Here is a 24,974-nt window from a genome sequence, read left to right as displayed (position 1 = left end):
ACGCGCAGGCTCAGCGGCCATGGCTCACGGGCCCAGCCGCTCCGCGGCATGTGGGATCCTCCCAGACCGGGGCGCGAACCCGGTTCCCCTGCATCGGCAGGCAGACGCGCAACCACTGCGCCACCAGGGAAGCCCTGAATGCATAAATTTGATTTTAGTGAATGTGAGTAATGGAATCTAATCTTTGACCACATACAGTAATTCTTCATACAGCACTCCTGCAAGACCCAGCACCAGTACCCATCATTAAGGGGAGCAAACTACTGTAGACCCTTGAACACAGGGGTTGGGGGGTACAGACGCTCCGCACAGCTGGAAGTCTATGTATAACTTAGAGCCAGCCCTCTGCAGATTCAACCAACTGCTGATCATGTGATACTGCAGTATTTACTGTTTTAAAAATCTGCGTATAAGTGGACACAAGCACTTCAAACCTGTGTTGTTCAAGGGTCAACTGTACTCCCATTATTGGACTCTCTAGTTGTTATAAAGTTTTCTCCCTTAACATAGAGTTAAAATATGCATGCGACTTTCATTCTATTGATTCCACTTTTGCATTCTGGAGCAATATACAAATGTGTCCTTTTTTTTTTAATGGGGGGGCAACCTTGTAAATAATTGAAGACAGGTGTTTTAGTTCCCTTAGTCTTCTCTTTTCCAGGCTACACAGTCCCACTTCCTCTGTTTTCTATATGATTTCCAGACTTCTGTCTCTCCAGTTTGTCAATGCCTTTCATAAAATTATGGTGTCTTGGACAGAAAACAGTATTCCAACTGTGATCTGGCCAGTGTTAAGTACATCAAAGATATGACTTCCCATGATGTAGACACTTCCATTTATACTGCCTAAGGAAGGCTTAAGGGTGTTTTTCTTTTTCTTCTTTTTTTCTTTTAAACAACTGCATCGTACAGTTGGCTCATATTAAATTTGTAGTCAAGTAAAAGCTCCAGATGTTTTTCACAAGCTGGAAATTTTCATGTTCAGTTCTCACTTGCAGCCAGCAACCACCAGAGAACTTATAGGTATAGCTGTCTGACAGAGGGATCAATATCTGGATAATCCACTGTATTTTGTTATAAAACCTCTTCCAGTTGCCATTCTCATTGCTTAAGTTTTGATCAGCTGAATTAAGAATCTTCCCTTTGCGAATGTCTTGAGTATTCAAATACATATTTATGTACATTATTACTTATGTCGTATTTAATATGTGGTCACTGCTTTAAAAATTTTAACTCATTTCACCTGGATAACAACTCTCTCAAGTTGGTACCATTATTATACACATTTAACAAAGGAAGAAACTGAAGGGCAGACAGTTGAAGTAACTTGCCCCAAATCACAAAGCCAGTAAGAAGCAGAGCTGGGATTCAAAACCAGGTAGTCTAGAACTAGACTGGGGCTCATAATCATTATATTATGCTGCCTCTTGACCCTACATACATGCTTAGAAAAGCAGGCACTGCCTCAGACACTTGGGAAGCAAACAAAATAATATATCATATTTCTATGTGTCTGTCTTTAGCTCCATTAAATAGATAAAAGATAGATAAACAGACAGACAGAACTACAATAAGCAACATAGAAATAGGTCATAGACATTCTGAGCATAACTTTACAATGAATCCAAAATATAAAGGTCTCTTTTAGGGCTGTCGAAAGGTTTACATAAATTAATATCTATAAAGCATTCAGAGTAATATCTGGTCCAACCTGATTGCTAGCAATTATATTATATTTATATTATTTTATTAATAAAATGTCAATTTTATAAAAGTATTTTAATATAAATATACATATATAAACCCATATTTATAAACTACAAAGTTCCTTAGGGCAAGGAAAAAACAGATTTTTAATTATAATGAGACTTTATTTTAAAAAGTGAAATATTCTCTTAAATAAGGAAGAGAAGTATGGTGAAAATTAAAGCAGGCAGGCTATCAGAAACACTGCATGATTAAAAAAAAAAATCAATTTCTTTAGCACCCATCCTCTGGTGGAAAGAACTCCACTAGCATTATGTATGTCACCAACTTGTTTGAGGTTTAAAGATAAAACGACTCTAAAAACATGTATTACCACCAGACATTATGGGTCACCTAAACCAATCTAGGAGCTTACGTCTTTAAGTATTCTAAATTGATATTTTTTGGCAACTCATGTACGTTCTTGCTAATCCAAGGTTATCTAAAACATGTGGTTTTTTTTTTAAATTTTCTTTTCTTTCTTTCGGCTGCATCGAGTCCTAGCTGCAGCATGCGGGATCTTCATTGAGGCATGTGGGATCTTTCATTGTGGCGCGGGTTCTTTGTTGCAGTGTGCCGGCTTCTCTCTAGTTGCGGACTGCGGGCTCCAGGGCACGTGGTCTTTGTAGTTTGCGGCACATAGGCTCTCTCGCTGAGGCACGCAGGCCTAGTTGCCCCGCGGCACGCATGCGGGATCCTAGTTCCTGGACCAGGGACCAAACCCGCATCCCCTGCATTGGAAGGCAGACTCTTTACCACTGGGCCACCAGGGAAGTCCTTAAAACATGTTCTTTTGCTAGTGCTTTCGAATGATGGACACAGGATCCCCTATAGACTGTAATTTTTGCTTAGGACTAAGGGCTACATACCAGTAAAACTCGAAGTATCTCATCACTAGAATTTCCTGAGCAAACTAGTCCTCATTTGGCTTTAAAGCGTGGTTGCTGTACTGTGTAAGGAGTCGGAGCAGACCATGGAGGCCATGATGGACAGGATTCAGGATGGAATTCTACCGTCATCACATCATGATCCACTGTCTTGATACGGCTATTCTGTTGTTGGTATTCTGGGGTTTTTTTTAAAAAGTTATAATCATTGTTAATATTTATCAAAGTTTGTTGCTGGCTGCTTGGTAGATGAAAACTTGCTTATTTTTTCTATGATTTTCCAATTAATAGTCTATGCGTAGCAGTTTCAATGTAAATCATCCATAAGGCAGCTGTAAACATTATTCCACATCACCCCACAAGCAATTTTTATTTTGGCATAGGTAGGATGAACGTCACTGTTGATTCATCCGCGAGTTTATGTTAGTAATTGACAAGGGGAGGATTTTTTAATAAAACAAACTCCTAAGCATATGTTCAAATTCTTCCCTTAGAAAGTCAGCAATTTACATATGCTCCTCCACATCTATTTGTACTTATCGAATTATTTTCCTAGGGAGATAGAAACTTGTGATCAGGCAAATCAATTAAAAGGGGAAAGGAGGGAGAAAAAGAGACAGAAAAAGCAAGAGGTCTCCTTATGTAAATTATCCCCCCAAATGCAAAAGAGACAAGATGCTTTGCTCCACTCCTGTCGACTGATCACTACCTACCTGTTCCTTTCTCGTCTCCGCCCTTGCCCTTCCTAATAACTAAGAATGGACCACCTTGTGTTACAGTCATTCTGTCATACAGCAAGAACTAATATGGTTACTCTAACGCTCTTAAGAATTTCAAGCATACAGAGTGAAGTCAGTCAGAAAGAGAAACACAAACATCGCATATTAACGCGTGTATGTGGAACCTAGAAAAGTGGTACAGATGAACCGGTTTGCAGAGCAGAAATAGAGACACAGCTGTAGAGAACAAATGTATGGACACCAAGGGGGGAAGCGGCGGGGGTGGTGGTGGGATGAACTGGGAGATTGGGATTGACATGTATACACTAATATGTATAAAATAGATAACTAATAAGAACCTGCTGTATAAAAAAATAAATAGAATAAAATTCAAAACTTAAAAAAAAAAAAGAATTTCAAGCAAAAAAAAATTATCCTTTCAAAGTTTTACTTTGGTAATACCGATTGTCTCTGAATTCTGTGTTTACAATTATGCTAAAAAATGCAAAAATCCAACATTTTCTACTGGTAGTTTGTTTTATCTCTCACCAGCTTCCTCCTCACTAAAGACACTGCCACTTCACCCTTAAAACGAACACAATGTCTCCACTCACATCTTAGTTATTTCTTACTAGGTTATCATGATAGGTACTGTCTGCTCTTTCTACACTGTTAGCACCCAAAGGAACCAAAGACCCACCTTCTTCCCCCACCTTTACCAGCACTAGCCTTACCTCAGCATGTGTTCGGGCAGAAGTGCTTATAATCTCAGCCAGTGGGCCCAGCATATCTCCAGGAGGTTATGAAAAGCTGGACGGCTGTCTTTGGCCCACTTGCTACAAATGGAATCAGATTTGTAACAGAAGACACATACATGCAGGTGTCACAGGGAATATGAAAGCAAGGGAGAGGCAAAACACAGATCAGCCACTCACCGGCACTAAAACCTTACGCATGAGAGTCCACTTAACCTTTATAATTATTTCTAAACCAGAATTAATGATTCTGAAAGTCTGTTTTGGAAGGAACACCTTTGTTTGTCCAGGTGCATGAGGTTGTTTCCCTCTGCCACAGAAAAACAAGTTCAAGGCGTTATGAAAAGTGTGCACTTAAGAAGAACACTTTCATCTCAGCTGTCTGTGTGCTAGGAAACATTTCAAGATTAAAGTCTCAAGAAAGAAGTCAATCAAGGGAGATATGGGCATATGAGCGTGTACATTGTGTCTATGGGAGGGAGGGAAGGAGGGATATTTGGGGTGGGGGGGAATGGAGTTCCTGACAGAGATGTCACATCTAATCATCATTATTTTCTGTAACTTTCATATCTATGATAATACAAAAATTTATAGGGCTCTATCTTTTTTTCTGGCTGCACCACGCAGCATGCAGGATCTGAGTTCCCCAATCAGGGATCGAACCCTTGCCCCCTGCAGTGGAAGCTCGGACCTAACCACTGGAAGGGCAGGGGAATCCCAGGGCTCTATTTTAAATATGTGTATATTTCAAAGGTATGTATACTTTACTAAAAATTTGATAAATTTGTATAAATACATTTTGATAAATAAAAAGGCCACTTTTTTTTTTCTAGAAACCTGAATATAGAGAGTGGCATTATAATTTGGTACTGTATGAAACCAAACATAACTAAAATCAACCCAGGCTTCACTGGATATATATACCAGTGATTTCTAGCATTCCAAGACTAATTATCATGCAACAAAAATTTTAAACTATTACTGTTAATTATATAACAAATTAGATAAAGGTATCAGTATTGCAAAATTACGATCTCTAAAAAATGTGTGTTATATTCTGACAGTCATAACCATAAAAGACAGGAAATTTTTAAAAGGTAAATACTAGACTATTAAATCAGATTTTAAAAGTCTATAGTAATTTAAACTAAATCATCTTTACAGTTTTAAGAACTGTCTCCAAGGCAGGAGATAAATATGCTAGTAACTCAGACTGGTGTTTAAAATTCATATACTCCTAAACATATACAAATATTCATATATGTCTTCCCTTTGGGACAACTTAGCAAAATCGGCCTGTTTTTCTTTTCTTAGAGGGAGGAGGAGATAATAGCATTGGTAAATGGGATATTCTCTAAGTATTCACAAAAGTCTAGCTGGAGCTACTGTCAGGTCCTTCTATACACATATATGTTTTACAACATGACCTTGGTGAAAATAGTCTTTATTAAATTATGTGGGGTTTTTCCTGACAGAAAATGTTTTCTAAAACAGGACATAGTACATATTATAATGGGTACCCTCACCGATAATATGCAGTAGGACAAAAGGTTTATCTTTATTAAACGTATTAGTTCAGTATTTAACCTAAAATTTACATTAGAATTCTTTCTTCTAATACTATGTCTAATTACCAAAAAAGGCACTCAGGGGCTGGACTGTCATTTTAATACGCTGGCCAAAAAATTATTGCTGCCCTAAAATCTAAAAATAAATACAGCAACAGCTCTATCTAAAAACACAAGTGAAGTCGAGACTTTTCAATGATTGTTACTTGGGAAACACATGCTATTATATTAGTAAAACTTTATAATTTAGGTGGGAAAGGAAAACACAGCTATGACACAATCTGAGCCAAATTATCCTAGACTGGCTATTCTCAGAGCTTGGATTTTCCAAATATTTGCCCACTCTTGACTTTATGTTGCTCATTACCAATCTATGTTTTTAGGACTTCAAAGGCCAGCTATTCCAAGGAGCAAGAAGCTAGACAGACATGAAACTTGGATGCCACGCTTAGGAACACAGAGTGCTCTGGCCCAGCCACAAAACCAAGCCTCATTGCACCTCTCCTACTTCCTGTTAATAGCAAAGGTTAGAAACAGATTCTGTTCCCAAGCACAAAAGTCAACATGTCTTTTTTTTCTTTTTATTACCAATAAAACTGAGCAGCGCACACAGGTACAAGTGTTTTATGCTATTTGCTTATTCTCTACCAGAGTTATAAACCCTTAAGACAGATGGCAGTATAATTGTTAAATTCTACAGACTAACTTGGCCGCAATTAAAGCAACAAACCTCACAGCCAATAGAATATTCTCGGTCTTGAGTTGTTATACCTGGTGTGAACACAGATTTACATCTGATAGTGACATGTATAAAAACATTAACTAATTTGATCACCAACATTAGAGCTACTATTAGTAGAAAATGTTTCCTGAACAACGAAACATGAAAATTATATTTACACAAAGGCAAAATAAATGGTGGAAAGGTCAACTTTAAAAAAAAAAAAATACAAATGTGTCTAAAAATCAACGCCATAATGTTTTAAGGTGGGTAATTTAACACTTTGACAATTTCTCAACCCGTGGAGCACTTAAGTTCATCTAATATAACTATTCTACTGAACATATCGTTACTATTATGGTTTTACCATTTCAACATCCTCTATTTTATCCTGACCAAACCCAGTTTCCACTTATGCTTAAACACCTCCCATGATCCGAAGAGCATTTATTTTTGTCCCTAGCTCTAGTACTTGCGACAATATTAAACAAGTCTATCACTCATATACCTGCCCTTCCCCTGTTCCTATTAAAGGAAGAGTTCAAATGCCTGTCAGATTTAGGACATATGAATGAAGGGGGAGACAGTCATGCATCTATTGCCTGATAACTTATCTGGAATCTGACAGCAAAGTGGAATGACTAAACCTTAACCCAGAAGTATCCAGAAGCTTATATTTCTAAAGATAAACCTGAAGCCCATCCAGCATGGGGACTTGCTTTAGCACCAGGGCAGCCAATCTTCAGGGACTCTGCTCCATATAACAGTGAAAAGCAGAGCTTGTGCTATGACCTCAGCAGTGCTTATGAAAACTCCTGTAACTGAGCCTTCACCTGGCATCCCCCAGGGCCCTGGGATACAAGAAAAATTGCCTTGGATGCCCCCAAATTCGAGTCAGACCTTTGCGCTTGACTAAGATTCCAGTTACTTATAATTATCAGTTGAGTTTTCAATATTCTTGGACATTAGTTTATTCCAGGGTTGTCTCTATCCCGCATCACGTCAACCTCAGCATGAAGCTCAGACCATGCCTGCGTGTTAAAAATAACGTAGGGCTTCCCTGGTGGCGCAGTGGTTGACAGTCTGCCTGCCAGTGCAGGGGACACGGGTTCAAGACCTGGTCTGGGAAGATCCCACATGCCACGGGGCAACTGGGCCTGTGAGCCACAACTACTGAGCCTGCGCGTCTGGAGCCTGTGCTCTGCAACAAGAGAGGCCGCGACAGTGAGAGGCCCGCGCACCGCGATGAAGAGCGGCCCCCGCTCACCGCAACTGGAGAAAGCCCTCGCACAGCAACGAAGACCCAACACAGCCAAAACTAAATAAATAAATTTATAAAAAGATATATATATATTTTAAAAATAATAATAATAATGTAAAACTTGCAAGCAAGCATGCATGAATTTATGAGACTTGATTGAGCTTAGAGAATGGAGCTCTGAGGGATTTACACCTTGCAGTTTACTGCCAACTCCTGATCCTGTCCTTTCTCCCTCTCTTACTCTTTTGCAAGTTGCCAAGAAGATTCCAAAATATTCTCTCTCTATCACACAGTTTTTTCTCTCTTCTCTGAAGCCCTAGCTCTCCCTCTGACATCCAAGCCCTTTGGGCACGGGTGGAATGAGAATAGAGTGATATTTTCTCCATACTTGCAACAGTATCTAAATAATTTTCCATACTTTTTTGTAAGAGAAATTTTGGTGACAGTTGTCAAGTTGGTAAAATATTCTTCGATTTTAAAGAGTTCCTAAAACTACCCTCATGCCACTATCTTGATCTTAATTAACCAGATTACTGAAATTTAATTTCAAAGAAATTATTTATTAAATATGGTATTTAGGATATAATAGTGTTCAAAATAAATAAACTTTTCATATTTCATCATAAAAATGAAAAAAAAAAACACATGACTTTAATTTTTATCAACTCTGACATTTTGAAAGTGCATCCGTTTCACTTGCTATAAGAAAGAGACATGAGGGATTTCCCTGCTGGTCCAGTGGTTAAGACTCTGAGCTCCCAATGCAGCGGGCCCGGGTTCAATCCCTGGTCAGGGTACTAGATCTCGCATGCCGCAACTAAGATCCCACATGCCACAACTAAATATCCCGTATGCCGCAACTAAAAGATTCCACGTGACGTAACTAAGACCCGGCGCAGCCAAATTAATTAATTAATTAATTAAATTTTTTTAAAAAGAAAGAAAGAGACATGAAAAAAGTTACCTTCGGGGTATAGCTCTTCCCTCTCAATAGAAACCCCAAAGGAGATGTCACAGAGTACTTTAAAAACCACTGCTCTAGGATTTTTAAAAGAAAATTTCTTCCAATTTTAATTATATACTGTAAACCATTACTTTAAAATACAGAATAGTTTCTTTAATCCATAATCCCATATATAGAAATGTACCTGGAAGAAATGATCAGAAAAGCAAACCAGGGTTTATAAAAATATTTACTTCAGTATCATTTACCCTGACAAAATCTAGAGATAATCGACCAGTCCAACAAGAGAGAAATGCTGAAATAAAATGATACATTCACATAGTGACTATTAAGAAGTGTACAAGTGATAAAAGCGATGCAAATTGGTACAAGTATAAAAGTGATAAAGTGTTCATACTTTTAACGTTGTAGAAGATGGTCAGAAAATACCATTAATTTAAACATATAGAAAAACAATCAATAAAAAACATTACAGGGACTTCCTGGTGGTCCAGTGGTTAAGAATCTGCCTTCCACTGCAGGGGATGCTGATTGAATCCCTGGTCCGGGAACTAAGATCTCACATGCCTGTGGGGCAACTAAGCCAGCGCACCACGACTACTGAGCTCGCGCACCTCAATGAGAGAGCCCGCATGCCACAAACTACAGAGCCCACGCGCCCTGGAGCCCACGCGCCACAACTAGAGAGAAGCCTGTGTACTACAACGAAGAGCCTATGCGCCACAACGAAAGATCCCACACGCCTCAACGAAGAACCCAAGTGCCCCAACTAAGACCCCGACGCAGCCAAAAAAAGATTACGATCCTAATTATAGAAACTATGAAAACACTGAAAAAAGGAATCGGAGGAACTGATAAAATATTAATGATGGTCATTTTCATTTTGTGGTTGTCTATTTCAGAAAGGATTTAAGCTAATGAACCTTTTTCAGATGTAACTGCATTAAATAAAACGTAGACAAAACGTATCAGGAAAGTGGACGACCAGAAAACAAGCAGAGGAACGCCAAGGTGCTGCCAGGGGTGAAGTTAGTTCACAAAAGTGTACCGCTCAAGTTTGGTGCCCAGGACCCAGGGAGACCACAGTTGTGCACTAACAGCCAACGCAACCAGTTACACACGATGTACACTCCTCAAAACACCAACAGCAGTTAACCTTTAGTGGGTGCCTATTATGTGACAAGCTTTGTGCTCAGCAATTTACATGCATTGTCTCAGTTAATTCTCCCAGTGCCTCTCTAATTGGCATTATTATCAATCCCACTGTGCAGAAGGAGATATTTTGGAGGGTTAAAAAATATATGCTATTAACCTTATCAGCAATCCTGTAAGGCTTGATCTTTAGGATCAAAAAGTAATGAACATTTTAGAATCAATTTTCAGTTTCAGATGCACCTGAAACACACAGCGATAAAGAATTAAGTTGTTTTAAACAGCATGTACAAGAGTACCCCTAAATTTGGAGGAAAACCTGTAACTTTAGAAAATGTTATTTAGTCTACAATTCCTGGTACAAAATGGCTGCTTAATAAATGCTTTTTGAATGTTTAATTCTGGCCTTATTTTAAATCATAACCATTTAATCATACACACACCCACACACTCAACACACACAAAAGGGGGTTGTATGCATTTATTCTTAAATTTCTGAATTTGGCTTAAATTCTTTTATCGTTTCATTTATTGATTGAACCACTATTGATTCTTCCCTGAACACTTAAAATGTATTAAGTAGCTCTTGGGAATAAGGACAATAAAGATAGCTCACAAGAAAGCAATTCAATCTAGTTATCAATTATTCTGCAAAGGAAAACAAACCTAATGATAGGGTTGGTTTTTTTTTTAATATAATTTAGACCAGTTACTATCAGATCCTGAAATTCAAAGGGGCTGATGTTCACAAGACTTTCAATCCCTCATTTTTTAAGTCCCTCATTCCTTCTGTGTCCACCCACGATTTCACATACATTCACACATCACCTTGGGAAATGTTTCTGCAACTAAAATTCAGACTGTGCTGTGGGTATGGTTGAGCCATGGATGTATACCTTAGATGAGCAACTGTGATTTTATATTTATAAACGAAATAGTGATGGGGCCCATTGCATATTGGTTTGAAATCTACCCAAACGACTCCTTCTGGATCAGAGTTTCCAAAGGCAGGTAGTTATTACTTCCTTTTATACATGAGGAGGTTAAAACCCACGGATATTGAATATTATATCCACAAGCTAGTATGTGTCCGAGTTTGAAGTAAACCTCACTTTGTCTAACGCTGAAGTCCATGTTGCTTCTCTGTGTCCCCAACTCTCTTCCCATCTCACAAGCTTCACCCACACTGAGTTTACAGAATCTCAGAGTCATCTGTCACCATGTCACCAAGGAATGAGAAATTCAGTGAGGAAGCTGAAGGCTTATTCAGAGTGAACTCAATACTTTATCATAAAAGGATCACCTGGTTTGGGGGTAAAATAAGCATAATCGCCCCTATGGGAAACCTGATGGATTGTAGCTTGGCCATAACTACTATTCAAACACGTGTTTTACTTGTCAAACTAAGGATCAATGCCAAACAAGAGCCAAAAAAGGAGCGTGGGAAAGCCTGTGGGTTGGGTTAAGGGTTAGGGAAACAGCTGCTATGGGCATGATACAAAAAAAAAAAAAGGGAAAAATAGCAAGAGAGAAATTAGCAATAAATAGAACATAACTATCTCTACATTCTGTGGTTTAAAGAGAAGGTCTTTAAAGAAAAGATATTTTGGAGGGTTAAAAAAATATGCTGTTAACCTTATCGGCAATCCTGTAATGTTTGATCTTCAGGATTAAAGATTAATGAGTATTTTATAATCAGAATTTTATTATGTTTGACATACTTTTATATATGGTTTATATTTGCTTATGAGAGTCATTTTTTTTAAGCCAACCTTTTGCTCTTAAAAAGGACAACTGCTGCCCTCAATTCAAACCATGAGAAAAGACAGCTACTGGAAAAAAAGAACATTAGCTTAATTGTGTCTCTGCTACCTACAAATAATCTATACTTGATCCAAAAGAAAAATGATAAGTAAATATCTTTTAAAAATTTATACTCTCTGAAATCTTCATGGTTCATTCATTCAGCAAATATTACCTATATTTTGCCAGGCACTGTGTTTCTCTGTATTCAGTGAATAAAAGAGAAGGTCCACCTAGAGTCCAAACAAATAAGGCTTATGAAAGCAAGTACCTGATACACTTCTAAGCTCACAAAAGAACCGGGCTGATCAATCAGGGAAAACAATCTAGAAGAGATGTCCAGGGAATTATTTTATTTGATAATTTTTTTATAAGCAGGGACAATGTATATACTTAAATTTGATTACTTGAGAGAGATCTTAAATTCTGCTATCCCTAAAGGGTGTTAAGTATAAACATAGGGAAGAAACTGATACACTCTCACAATTTCTAATTCAACATAGACAAAATGCCAGCATGAGGCTGAAGTGGATTTTTTTTTTTTTTTTTTTTTTTTTTTTTTTGTGGTACGCGGGCCTCACACTGTTGTGGCCTCTCCCGTTGCGGAGCACAGGCTCCGGACGCACAGGCTCAGCGGCCATGGCTCACGGGCCCAGCCGCTCTGCGGCATGTGGGATCCTCCCAGACCGGGGCGCGAACCCGGTCCCCCTGCATCGGCAGGCGGACGCGCAACCACTGCGCCACCAGGGAAGCCCTGAAGTGGATTTTTAAAACCTACTCTAGAAAGGCAAACTTGAGACTTCTACGCCATGACTTACAGAAACTGTATCACTGAGGCTAACAGGACCTCTTTGACTCATCTTTACTTATTTACTTTATTTATTGATTTTATTTATTTTGGCATGGTGCACAGCAGGCAGGATCTTAGTTCCTGGACCAGGGATCGAACCCGTGCCCCCTGCAGTGGAAGCACAGGGTCTTAACCACTGGACCACCAGGGAAGTCCCAATTCATCTTTATTTTGACTACATCAGATCAGAAGATGTACAAGATATTTCCAGTTACGTGATTTTAAATCTATACTTATCCCCCCAAACGTACCTCTACACTCTTTCTAGATATTTGTGTTTTCAAGAGTACTTCTTTTCTACAAATCCCCAAGAAATTGTGTCCAGCTCCATGGCCATCTGTAGAAGGATGATTCCAAAATCTGTACTCTAGCTTCAGTTTTGTAGCTCATCTACAGCCCATATCCCAGTTATTTTCTGAACCCTTACTCAGTATGATAGGCATATAGTTCTATGTATATAGTTGACCATTGACCAATGTGGGGGGCTAGGGGTATGGTCCCCATGCAGTCAAAAATGGGCTGTCCCTAACTCAAAAAACAAGGGAATTGATAAATGACTCACCACCCAAAGGCAGGAAGCCCAGTTTGGATAGCATCATTTCTTTTGATTCCACATAGTCTGATCTCTAATCAAACACAAACTTTTCCCCACATTTAGTTAACTTAGAGATCTGTAAACTGAAAATACAGGTACTGTATTTATTTTTTTTTAAACTCCAAGAATAAGTGGACCTGCACAGTTCAAACCCATGTTGTTCAAGGGTCAACTGTATTCACCTTCAGTACTTTCAGTATTTTAGCAGGTGCTCAAGCAGCGCTCATTATTCTGACTTTGGGATTTCTGCCATCAGCCCAGGTTTCCCCACGCATCACTTTGAAACCAGTAGCTCCATCAGGTCAGGAGAATATTTGCACAAGATACAGTTACCATAACGACTGTGTTGGAGTTGGACTGTAGTTTGTTCTACAAGAGGAACAGATCAGCCATCATTGACTCCTCCTGCGTTCTGTTAATAAAGCTTCTACAAATGAGAAAGCCTGCGGCAGGTGTGAAAACGAAACCAAATTCAAAACAGAAGCAGTATATTGGGCTTACGATTTCTGACCTACTCCATACTCCTGGACTGCACTTCTGGGCCTTATTTTATGTCTTGTTTTCTTCACATCGGGCATGAGACCAATGCCTTGGACCATGAATTCTGAAATATATTCCCTTTGGGCAAGAGGTACAGGAAATGCATGTTCATCTGGAATAAACTGAATTTTCAATGCTCTGGTCCCACTGTCATTTTTACACACGGCAGAGTATCTTATATACTACGCTGGGCAAGGCAGGAATTACTGTCCCCACTAGACAGATCAGGAAACCAAGGTCAAGAGTATTTAAGAAACTGCTCAGGGGTTCAGCTTGGTTTGCTTTGTGACTTTCAGACCCACATTCTCTACACAGACATGGTGTCTTCCTCTCACTGTAATACTTGGCCATGCAACCCAGATGACCTAGTATTATTTTCTTATTATTTCCCTGATTATTATTTTACGGATAAGACATTTAAAAAGCTTGTAGTAAGTGTTTAATGTGAACCAAACTGAAATGAAATAAACGACCTCTATATCTGTAAAAGATAAATATATATATTTATAAAATAAAAAACACTTTCTCAAAGGCCTGCACCAACCCCATAAACAAGGTATAAATCCCTTGCTAGTCTCTCCCACAGCAACCAGTATTCTACATACCTTTAATCACATTCACATACTTGTAATTACTTAAGATAGTCCTACTAAACTATAAAATTCACCAGCGCAACTTGGTGTTATTTTGTTTGTCATTGTATTCGCCACATAGGTAGTATGAGTTAATATATTTACAGACTTTAAACATGTACCCCCTCAAATTACAGCATTTGATCTTCACAGCTATTATGATGTTGTTTAATATTAACAGAAAGAAGGGAAATCAAGGCCAAAATGAAAAATCCCATTCACCTGAGTTGGAGGAAAAGGATGGGTAATACTCCTCACTCAACAATGACCTTGAGTTTAAACTTCAGAAAAGGAATATGAGAGTTAAGGAAGACAGAATAGTCAAAAGAAACAAAAAACAAAAGGACTAAACAAGATTCTTTACACAATACCCCATTTTCCACCTACGTAGGAGGTCCAGCATTCAAATGCTCTAATAGCAGTCCATTCCCTAGTGCCAACATAATTGTTCAGGTGGGTTTTTGTTTTTCCCCCTCTTGGATATGTATCTAATGATAATCACCTACAGATATATCAAATACTTCTCATTTTGGAATCATGCTGGGCTAGACATCAATGAAATCAAATAAGTCGCCTGTGGAAAAAAGGAACACTAATAATTGTCTTAAATGTTTTCAAACTTAAAAGCACTTGCAAGTAAATTAAGCGTGGGTGGTTTAGAAACAAGAGTGAAATAGAAAGTGAAAGCTTTTATAGCACGCCTATAATGTATTCTATTATTGTACTATTAACATGAAAATGCCACTAACACAACAAATACTTATTGCCCACTTAATGCATATTTGCACTCTGCCTGCTAAAGTGGAGCTAGGAAAAACAAGCATCAGGCTTCAAGACACTGAAATCTAGTTAGCAAACTACTAACCGGTACAGCACAATCTATAGTAAAGTATTTAAGGGTAAGAATGTAACTAAGTGAACTATAAATAGGGCCGTAGCAGTTGTGAAGTTTTCATGAAGAAAGTGCGCTACACAGAATATATGGTATTTGGATAGGTCATGAAAGTAAGGTGAAATTTTCATATGAAAGGAAAAAAAAGGCAAAAAGAGGAAGAGACAAGCATAAACACTGAACTCTGTAGAGGAAGTTAAATGACTACCTGACAGAAATGAAGGTCCTTGGCGAGTAACAAAGATACATAAATTAAAACACAGGGTAAAGAGATCATTAAAAAAACAGAATCTGACTAGATTATGAAGGACTCAAAAATTAAGTAGAAGGGGCTAGACTAGATGGCGAATACCAGGAGAGAAACTGTAATGCTTTCAGCAAGAAGGAGCTATTCAGAGCCTCTGTGTTGCACCAACCCATCCATGGGGCTCCATTCATGGTAACCCTACGGTCAATGACCAGATGAAAACCACGCTTTCAAAGATGACTCAGACATCATAGCTTATGGCTGTAAGCAGGGGGAGGATCACCAGAGACTTGTTAAGACATTATTTCAGGAACTCAGGGGCAAAGTGATAAAGCTTTAGACCCCCAGTTGTCAAAGAGGAAAGAAGACAAAGGTTAAGTCAAAGAATAACATCGGCATGAGAAATGCCAATTTCTGACACATGCTACAACATGGATGAACCTTGAGGACATTATGCTAAATGAAATAAGCCAATAACAAAAAAGACAAATACAAATACTGTATGGTTCCATTTATATGAGGTACCTAGAGTAGTCAGATTCATAGACACAGCTAGTAGATGGTGGTTATCAGGGGTTGGTGGAGGAGAAAACGAGGAGTTATTGTTTAACGGGTACTGTTTCAGTTTTTCAAATGAAAAAAGTTCTGGAGACTGGATAGTGGTGATGTTTGCGCAACAATGTGAATACACTTAATATCATTAAACTGCACGTTTAAAAATGGTCAAGACGGTAAATTTTATATTATGTGTATTATACCACAATTTAAAGTAATAATTAAAAGAAAATGAAATTCCAAAATTTTGTGTCAGATTGAGATAAAGGGAAAAGGAGCAAAGAATTCCAAATTACTCTTAGATCACTAACTTAGAAGAGGGAGGAAAATTGAAATAAAATAAGGGGATCCAGGCTGACAGAGGGGTAGAGAGTCATAATTGTCAAATATGTTTGATAGGACCATCTAAATGGAAGTGTTACACAGGCAGCTGGAGACAATAGATAAGGCTCTGTGGATGGAACAGGAAATATGCTGGTTTTTATTTTCGTGTCACCATGTTGATGGGGGAGGGGAGGAAGGGCTTGGAATCAATCATCAGGTTCAATTCTGAGCCCTAGAATTTAACAGAGATGTTTTTAAAATATACTGTTATGTTGCATTTTTTCACATTTTGATATCTTTGAATTAGGGTGGTCTTACAATGAGCAGTGCCTTTTTCTTTTTTTAACATCTTTATTGGAGTATAATTGCTTTACAGTGGTGTGTTAGTTTCTGCTTTACAACAAAGTGAATCAGTTATACATATACCTATGTTCCCATGTCTCTTCCCTCTTGCGTCTCCCTGCCTCCCACCCTCCCTATCCCACCCCTCTAGGTGGACAAATACCGTATGCTAACACATATATATGGAATCTAAAAAAAAAAAATAGTTGTGAAGAACCTAGGTGCAGGACAGGAATAAAGACGCAGACGTAGAGAACAGTGTCTTTTGATGAAAACCCATGGATGCAATAACAGAAACTAACTCGATATAGCTTAGGGCAGGGTTATTCACAGAATGGGGGGCAGGAACACAGTGCAGCCTCAGGGAAGAAGGAGAATCAGAGTCAAGAAAGCCCCGAGGAGATTCAGATCTCTCTCCCTTTCCCGCACTCTCTGTATCTGCTTCATTCTTTCCACAAACTGATTTTTCTCTGCTCCTTAGCCCTTAGGGGTTTTGGAAGGCGGCTTTTGCATTTTGGAAAAGACTGACTTAACTTACACTTGGTCCCAATACCAAATTACTGGATCAGAATTTCATTGCCCAGCTTGAGCCCAACTGAGTACAGTCAAGATAACAGGGTCATGCCAAACAAGTGTGGCTTCCAGAGGATGGCTACTGTAAGTGTAGCCTGATACCCCAGTAGGCATCAAGTACCACTGCTTCTCCGGGAAGAGGAAAGATGGTAACAGGACAATTGAATTATATGGACACCTTTAGTCAGGGGAGAAGACTTGACAGTCGTAAGAGGCAAATGACAATGGTCGTTCACTGTTTAACTTTATCACATAAAACAGTAAATAAATATTAAGAAAAAGGGGTCAAAGTTACAACAGGGCAGTTTTTGACTCAAAATAACCATCCTATAGCAATGTTTTATTAAATGTTTTGTATTAGACATAATCAATTTACGTTATCACTCAACAAACCTGCAGAGCTGGGATTTAATTTTTCATTTAATAGATGGAAAACCAAAACTAAGAGATTCACTAATTTGCACACAATTTGCACCAATGTTCCTTTGGATTCAAAGCCCTTCTTTCTTTTTTTTCTTCCCCAGCTTTACAAACGTATGATTGAGTAATAAAAATTGTATATATTTAAGGTACACAATGCAATGTCTTGATATATATATATATATATACATTGTGAAATGAATACCATAACCAAACTAATTAAATATCTATCACCTACTATTTTTTTTCCCTTCTCTTTCTATTACATCCATCTCTTTGTATTGATTTGAATGTGGTGTGCTTTCTTTCATTCAAGGTATTCAAGCAGTGGCTAAATAAACATTTGTCACAAAACTACTCTAGGAATAATCATTGTTTTGGGTAAGAAATTTATCTGGCCTCTCTGATGATTTCCAACTATAATAATTCATAAGTTTACTATTTTGGATTCAGTGACCTCATTTTGAAAGCATTCATTATAAGCAAATATGAGCACTTTTCCCATCTATTAAAGGTTTTGCAATCTTGATAATTTCCAAAAAGAAAACATATTCCATCTATTGCATTGTTGGTAAACATTTGGTAAACTGTTGGTAAGCATTTTTTAAGGAAAAGAGATCTGGTTCATCTTTAAGTAAGAAAGCTAGTAATAGTAAATATATTCAAATCTGACAAACAACATTTTCTGGGAAGAGCTGTAGAAGTGACCACAGTTGGTGAAATAGAGAATTTTTTTAAATTATAAACTATTTTTCACAGAACTAGAATAATCCTCAGATGTACGTGGAACCATAAAAGACCCAAAATTGCCAAAGCAATCCTAAGGAAAAAGAATAAAGCAGGAGGCAAAACCCTCCCAGACTTCAGACAATAATACAAAACTACAGTAATCAAAACAGTGTGGTACTGGCAGAAAAACAGACATATGGATCAACGGAACAGAATAGAGAGCCCAGAAATAAACCCACACACCTATGGTCAATTAATCTTTGACAATAGGTAAGAAAATACAATGGAAACAGGACAGTCTCTTCAGCAAGTGGTAGCGGGAAAACTGGACAGCTGCACGTAAATCAATGAAGTTAGAAGACATCCTCACACCATACACAAAAATAAACTCAAAGTGGCTTAAAGACTTAAATATAAGATATGACACCATAAAATTCCTAGAAGAGATCATAGGCAAAACATTCTCTGACATAAATGGTACCAATGTTTTCTTAGGTCAGCCTCTCAAGGCCATAGAAATAAAACTAAAAATAAACAAATGGGACCTAATCAAACTTACAAGCTTTTACACAGTAAAGGAAATAAAAAAAAAAAAAAAAAAGAAAGAAAAGAAAAGACAACCTACAGAACGGGAGAAAATATTTGCAAACGAAGTGAACGACAAGGGCTTAATTTCCAAAATATACAAACAGCTCATACAACTCAACAACAAAAAACAAACAACCCAAATGGAAAGATGGGCAGAAGACCTAAATAGACATTTCTGAAAAGACGACATACAGATGGCCAGTAGGCACATGAAAAGATGCTTAACATTGCTAATCATTAGAGAAATGAAAATCAAAACTACAGTGAAGTACCACCTCACACCGGTCAGAATGGCCATCATCAAAAAGCCTACAAATAACATACTGGCGCGGGTGTAGAGAAAAGGGAGCCCTCCTAAACTGTTGGTGGGAATGTACATTGGTACAGCCACTCTGGAAAACAGTATGGAGGCTCCTCAAAAAACTAAAAATAGATTTACCACATGATCCAGCAATCCCACTCCTGGGCATATATCCAGACAAAGCAATAATTCGAAAATATACATGCTCCCCCATGCTCACTGCAGCACTATTCACAATAGCCAAGACATGGAAACCACCTAAATGTCTATGACATATGAATGGATAAAGATGATATGGCACATATACACGATGGAATATTACTGAGTAATATTCCATTGTATATATAGAATATTGCCATTTACAGCAACATGGATGGACCTAGAGATTATCAATATTAAGTGAAGTAAGTCAGAAAGAGAAAGACAAATACCACATGATATCACTTTTAAGTAGAATCTAAAATATGACACAAATGAACCTATCTATGAAATAGAAACAGATGCACAGACATAGACTTGTGATTGCCGGGGGCAAGGATGGACTGGGAGTTTGGGGTTAGAAGATGCAAACTATTACATATAGAATGGATAAACAACAAGGTCCTACAGGGAACTATATTCAGTATCCCGAGATAAACCATAATGGAAAAGAATATTTTTTAAAATGTATATTCATTTATATGTATAATTGAATCATTTTGCTGTTAAGCAGAACTTAACACAACACTGTAAATCAATTTTTTTAAAGTACAAATTATTCAAGGTAGAATGTTGCTTGTGGCTTCAAGCTGGGTAATTGACTTATAAACGTAACAACCATTTAGACTTCAAATGATGAGAAAAGGGCTGGTGCTCTGGGTCCCCACATCCTTCAGTGGTTGGATCTGGTTGGTTAGTTTTGATCTATCACTCATTGGATTTACATAGGATTTCATAAGAAACAAATGTTCCATTTCCAGAAGGAGAAAGGGAGGGAGGAAGTGGGGGGAGGTAGAGGGGACAAGGAAGAAGGGAGAGAGGGAAAGGAGAAAGGAAGAAGGAAGGAAAATATATGTCACAGTTTTAGAACTCTCCAGAGTCCTCACTCAATGGATTCATCACTCCACTTTGAGAAATTATGCAGCAGAAATTAGATATACACACATAATTAACATGTTATCACGGATTTTAAATTTTTGTGGCATTTAGAAAACTCTTTTCTAAATGTACAATGAGAAATGTATTTAATGAAATGAATATTATGATAAGAAAAAGAATGGTAATTATATAATCATTCAGGATTATATATTTTCCTTTAAAACTTATTTGTATAGCTTACAGAATAAAAACATGGCATATTTCAGGCCGGTACCGGTGTGGACGGCGTGGGTCGTGGCCGCGGGTTCTGCGGTTCTCCCCCTCCCCTACTCTCCTCCCTCCCTCGACGGCAGTCGGTCGTCCCTCGCAGACTCCGTGACCCGTCCCTAACCCCTTTCTGACCTCGGGGCCACCGGATTGGCCTTTTCCCGTTTCCCGGCCCAACCCCAGAGTCAGGGCGGGGGCCTTGAGGAGGCGGAGGCGGTGCCACGGAGGAGAGAAAAGACCAGACGACCCTCGGCACCCCCACCGGATCGCAGGGCTCGCAGCCGCCATGGCAATGAGGCAGACGCCGCTCACCTGCTCGGGCCACACGCGGCCCGTGGTGGATCTGGCCTTCAGTGGCATCACGCCTTACGGCTACTTCCTGGTCAGCGCTTGCAAAGATGGTAAACCTATGCTACGCCAGGGAGATTCAGGAGACTGGATTGGAACATTTTTGGGTCATAAGGGTGCTGTTTGGGGTGCAACATTAAATAACGACGCCACCAAAGCAGCTACAGCAGCTGCAGATTTCACAGCCAAAGTGTGGGATGCTGTCTCAGGAGATGAATTGATGACCCTGGCTCATCAACACATTGTCAAGACTGTGGATTTTACGCAGGATAGTAATTACTTGTTAACCGGGGGACAGGATACACTGTTACGCATATATGACTTGAACAAACCTGAAGCAGAACCTAAGGAAATCAGTGGTCATACCTCTGGTGTTAAAAAGGCTCTGTGGTGCAGTGAGGATAAACAGATCCTTTCAGCTGATGGTAAAACTGTTCGCCTTTGGGATCATGCTACTATGACAGAAGTGAAATCTCTAAATTTTAATATGTCTGTTAGCAGTATGGAATATATTCCTGAGGGAGAGATATTGGTAATAACTTATGGACGATCTATTGCTTTTCATAGTGCAGTAAGTTTGGACCCAATTAAGTCTTCTGAAGTTCCTGCAACCATCAATTCTACATCTCTTCATCCTGAGAAAGAATTTCTTGTTGCAGGGGGTGAAGATTTTAAACTTTATAAGTATGATTATAATAGTGGAGAAGAATTAGAATCCTACAAAGGACACTTCGGTCCCATTCACTGTGTGAGGTTTAGTCCTGATGGAGAACTCTATGCTAGTGGTTCTGAAGATGGAACACTGAGACTATGGCAGACTGTGGTAGGAAAAACATACGGCCTTTGGAAATGTGTGCTTCCTGAAGAAGATAGTGGTGAGCTGGCAAAGCCGAAGATCAGTTTTCCAGGGACAGCGGAAGAGGAGCTAGAAGAAATTGCTTCAGAGAATGCAGATTCCATCTATAGTTCAACTCCTGAAGTTAAGGCCTGAGCGTCAGGCAGATGTACACAACTTATGGACTAAAACAAACAGAGAAAAGCATCAGCCTCCAGAGTTACTCTCTGCTTAAGGCAAACATGAGCAGTACATAATGAGGAATATGAATTAGCTCCAGTGCTGGAACTTACCAATAGGTGATACCTGTAAGTGAAAACGCAAGAGTATCAGCTGAAGGCAGATGGAGTTATACTCTTGTAGTATGATAGTCTGTTGTCTTTTTAACGAATATGTGCAAACCAACATCCAATTTCTCTTATTACAGGTAGATTTCTTGTAGCTGTTTATGTTATTATGAAGAGGGAAAATATATTGGCCTATTTTTCTGAATTTTCCCTTAAAGCAGAAAGCCATTTTTTTTTGCTTTAGTTATAAAGAAGAAGGGGAATACATAATAAAGTAACTGGTTTGATTTCTCTTTCATTGTACACTGCTTTGGAACTTCTAATTGTTTTTAGTTGTCTAAATAAAATGCCTCTAAAACCAAAAAAAAAAAAAAAACATGGCATATTTCAGAAGAAAATTCTAAATAGGAGAAAAATAAGAACAGATGCTACTTTAAAATAGTTATTTATAAATCCATTTAATCTTTGAAATAAGAAAAATGACCCTCATGAAAAGCAACTCTTTAACAAAAGCTATCTGCAAATTAAAATCAGCTTAAGCCAATTTTCCACAAAGAAAAATGTGGAAATAATAATTATAAGGGGAATACATAATAAAGTAACTGGTTTGATTTCTCTTTCATTGTACACTGCTTTGGAACATCTAATTGTTTTTAGTTGTCTAAATAAAATGCCTCTAAAACCAAAAAAAAAAAAAAAATGGCATATTTCAGAAGAAAATTCTAAATAGGAGAAAAATAAGAACAGATGCTACTTTAAAATAGTTATTTATAAATCCATTTAATCTTTGAAATAAGAAAAATGACCCTCATGAAAAGCAACTCTTTAACAAAAGCTATCTGCAAATTAAAATCAGCTTAAGCCAATTTTCCACAAAGAAAAATGTGGAAATAATAATTATTATTAATAATGAGAGTTTTCTCACATCTATAAAGCCAAACAACAGTGTAAACACCACAGTAATACAACATCATTAAGAATATCAATTTTTTAACTATAATATCAGTTTTCACTTAAGGTACATAGGTGCTATACCAGTATTTTATAAAGGGAGACAGATACACGTGTTTAATTTTTTAAACGTCATCCCTACTGTTTTATCGATTTCTAAAGTATTCAGTTATACATGTGATTTTTCTAATCAAGTTTTACTTGCAAGAAAATACATTTTTACTGTACGTCAGTACCAGAGGAGTCAGAAACATACTGAAATTCCACAAAAAACTAAAATATTTTTTATATTTACTATTTGCTTTTCTTCATGTATTGAATAGTTACTAAGAATACAGATATAATGCTAGATGCATGGAAATCACGTGGAAGCAATTTTTAAGCAACTGTAATTTTACAAAAACTAAAACTCTAAACTGAAGTACTCCAAAAGCAATTAAAAATTTAATTCCGAGCAACAGAGTCTTTGAGTTGTAAGGAACAGGGGAGTGCAGGAATATCTTCCTGCGTGTATCCAATCTAACCAATTAGGCCCAATAACACTGCCAACCCCTTTACCTGGGAACCTTGGCAACCAGGTACAGGACATAACAACAGACCTCATCTTGCTAGATTTAGAGCTACTACATTTATAGACTAAGAATACCTACTACCTTTGCAGATTTAGAATACAAACTAATCCTATCTCCTGCCTCTACTGCCTTTCTAAAATTTCAGCCATTTAATTGGAGTATAATTACTTAGTTGCCAAAAAAAAAGCTGTCAGTGAATATGTATTCTGAGCCCAGCCATGTACGAATAAAAAAAAAAGGAAACAAGATTAAGTGTCTGCTAGACACTTGGCACTTTGGTAGATACTGTAAGCAAATTATCTTAAAACTAAATAATAACCTTATGAAGTAGGACCTGCAATCCCCACTCCACAGATGAAGAAAAAGGTTCAGAGTTGCTAAACAACTTCCCCTAAGTCACACAGACAGCGATCAGCAACTTCCTTGACCCCAAACCTTGTGTTATAACAGCGTAACTCCTGACACCAGTAAGGCAGAGAAGATGCTTAAGACAGGATGTCTATGACGTGGTCAGGGAAATAGGACCACACAACAGAGCAAGGAAATGCTAAAGTGGGAGGAGCTAGGAAAGCGAGTTCCAGTAAATGAGAATGAGCTGCATAGGTTCGGGAGGTTTGGGGAAAGAGGTGGGTCTGGAAATAGGGCATGCAGGATGAACAGGCTTTTAGGAAGTGCAGGCTAGAAATTAGGTCATCCTGAGGGCTGGCAGAGAATAAAGGTGGGAAGGAAGCTGGCAGGCTCCCAGGAAACGGCGTGGACACCGACCACAGTGTACACAGAGCGAGAGAGGCCTGAACAACCCCAGAAGCAGACCCTCCCGTGAGAGAATCGACAAAAAAAGATGTAACAAAGATGGAGAGAAAATTCCTGCAGAAACAAGGAAGGCTTAATAAGAAGCCGTGGTTTAAGGAGCCCGGATCATACTTCCTATTTCTCCTCTCCCGTTTCCTCTGTCACTTCTCTCTCCTTCGCTCCAAATTCAAAGCTTTACACAGAAAACCCAACTGTATATTCATCCTCTGAATACAAGTTTCTCAGAATAAGAAGTGTTGGGGAGAGGGATGAAGGAAGCCAGCAGAAAACTTTGTGACTCAGCAAGCAGTAGGAGACCATTAGCAATTCTTTGTCAGGCATTAACCAGTAGACAAATACATATTCTTCAGAAAGGAGGTTCCCAACACCGACCCTCCCCTGCAAAAACATGTAAAGGCTGCACGGATGTGGATGAGCAATGGTGTTTGGCAGGTAGCCAACAGCTCAAGGAATATGAACCATGCCTCTTAAGGAAACTAATTCAGATATACACAAATAAGGTGATCTGAGGTCGACAGGTCAAAGAGTTAAACCTTTAAGCATGGCGATTTCCATTAAAGAAATACTAGTCAAGCCAAATTAGTATCTCTCCATAAGACAAACAGTACATTTCAATACATTTATTTTGTAACCAATAAATCCATAAAAACTATGTAATGA

The 24,974-nt window shown here is 38.3% G+C and overlaps 2 protein-coding genes across 2 annotated transcripts in view; one reads left to right on the top strand and one right to left on the bottom strand.

Moving 5' to 3' along the window:
• PDE3A (phosphodiesterase 3A) overlaps positions 1–24,974 on the bottom strand; it is a 350,866-nt gene that overhangs the window by 286,659 nt on the left and 39,233 nt on the right. The window lies entirely within an intron of this gene.
• On the top strand, positions 20,607–21,899 carry LOC102989726 (serine-threonine kinase receptor-associated protein-like). Its single transcript, XM_055085501.1, has one exon. It carries the CDS (start codon positions 20,795–20,797, stop codon positions 21,845–21,847), a length of 1,053 nt encoding a protein of 350 aa, XP_054941476.1. The 5' UTR covers positions 20,607–20,794; the 3' UTR covers positions 21,848–21,899.

The sequence above is a fragment of the Physeter macrocephalus genome, chromosome 6, assembly GCF_002837175.3.
Source record: "Physeter macrocephalus isolate SW-GA chromosome 6, ASM283717v5, whole genome shotgun sequence".
NCBI lineage: Eukaryota > Metazoa > Chordata > Mammalia > Artiodactyla > Physeteridae > Physeter > Physeter macrocephalus.
Note: the sequence above shows the minus strand (reverse complement) of the source record. Positions and strands in the feature narration are given on the sequence as shown.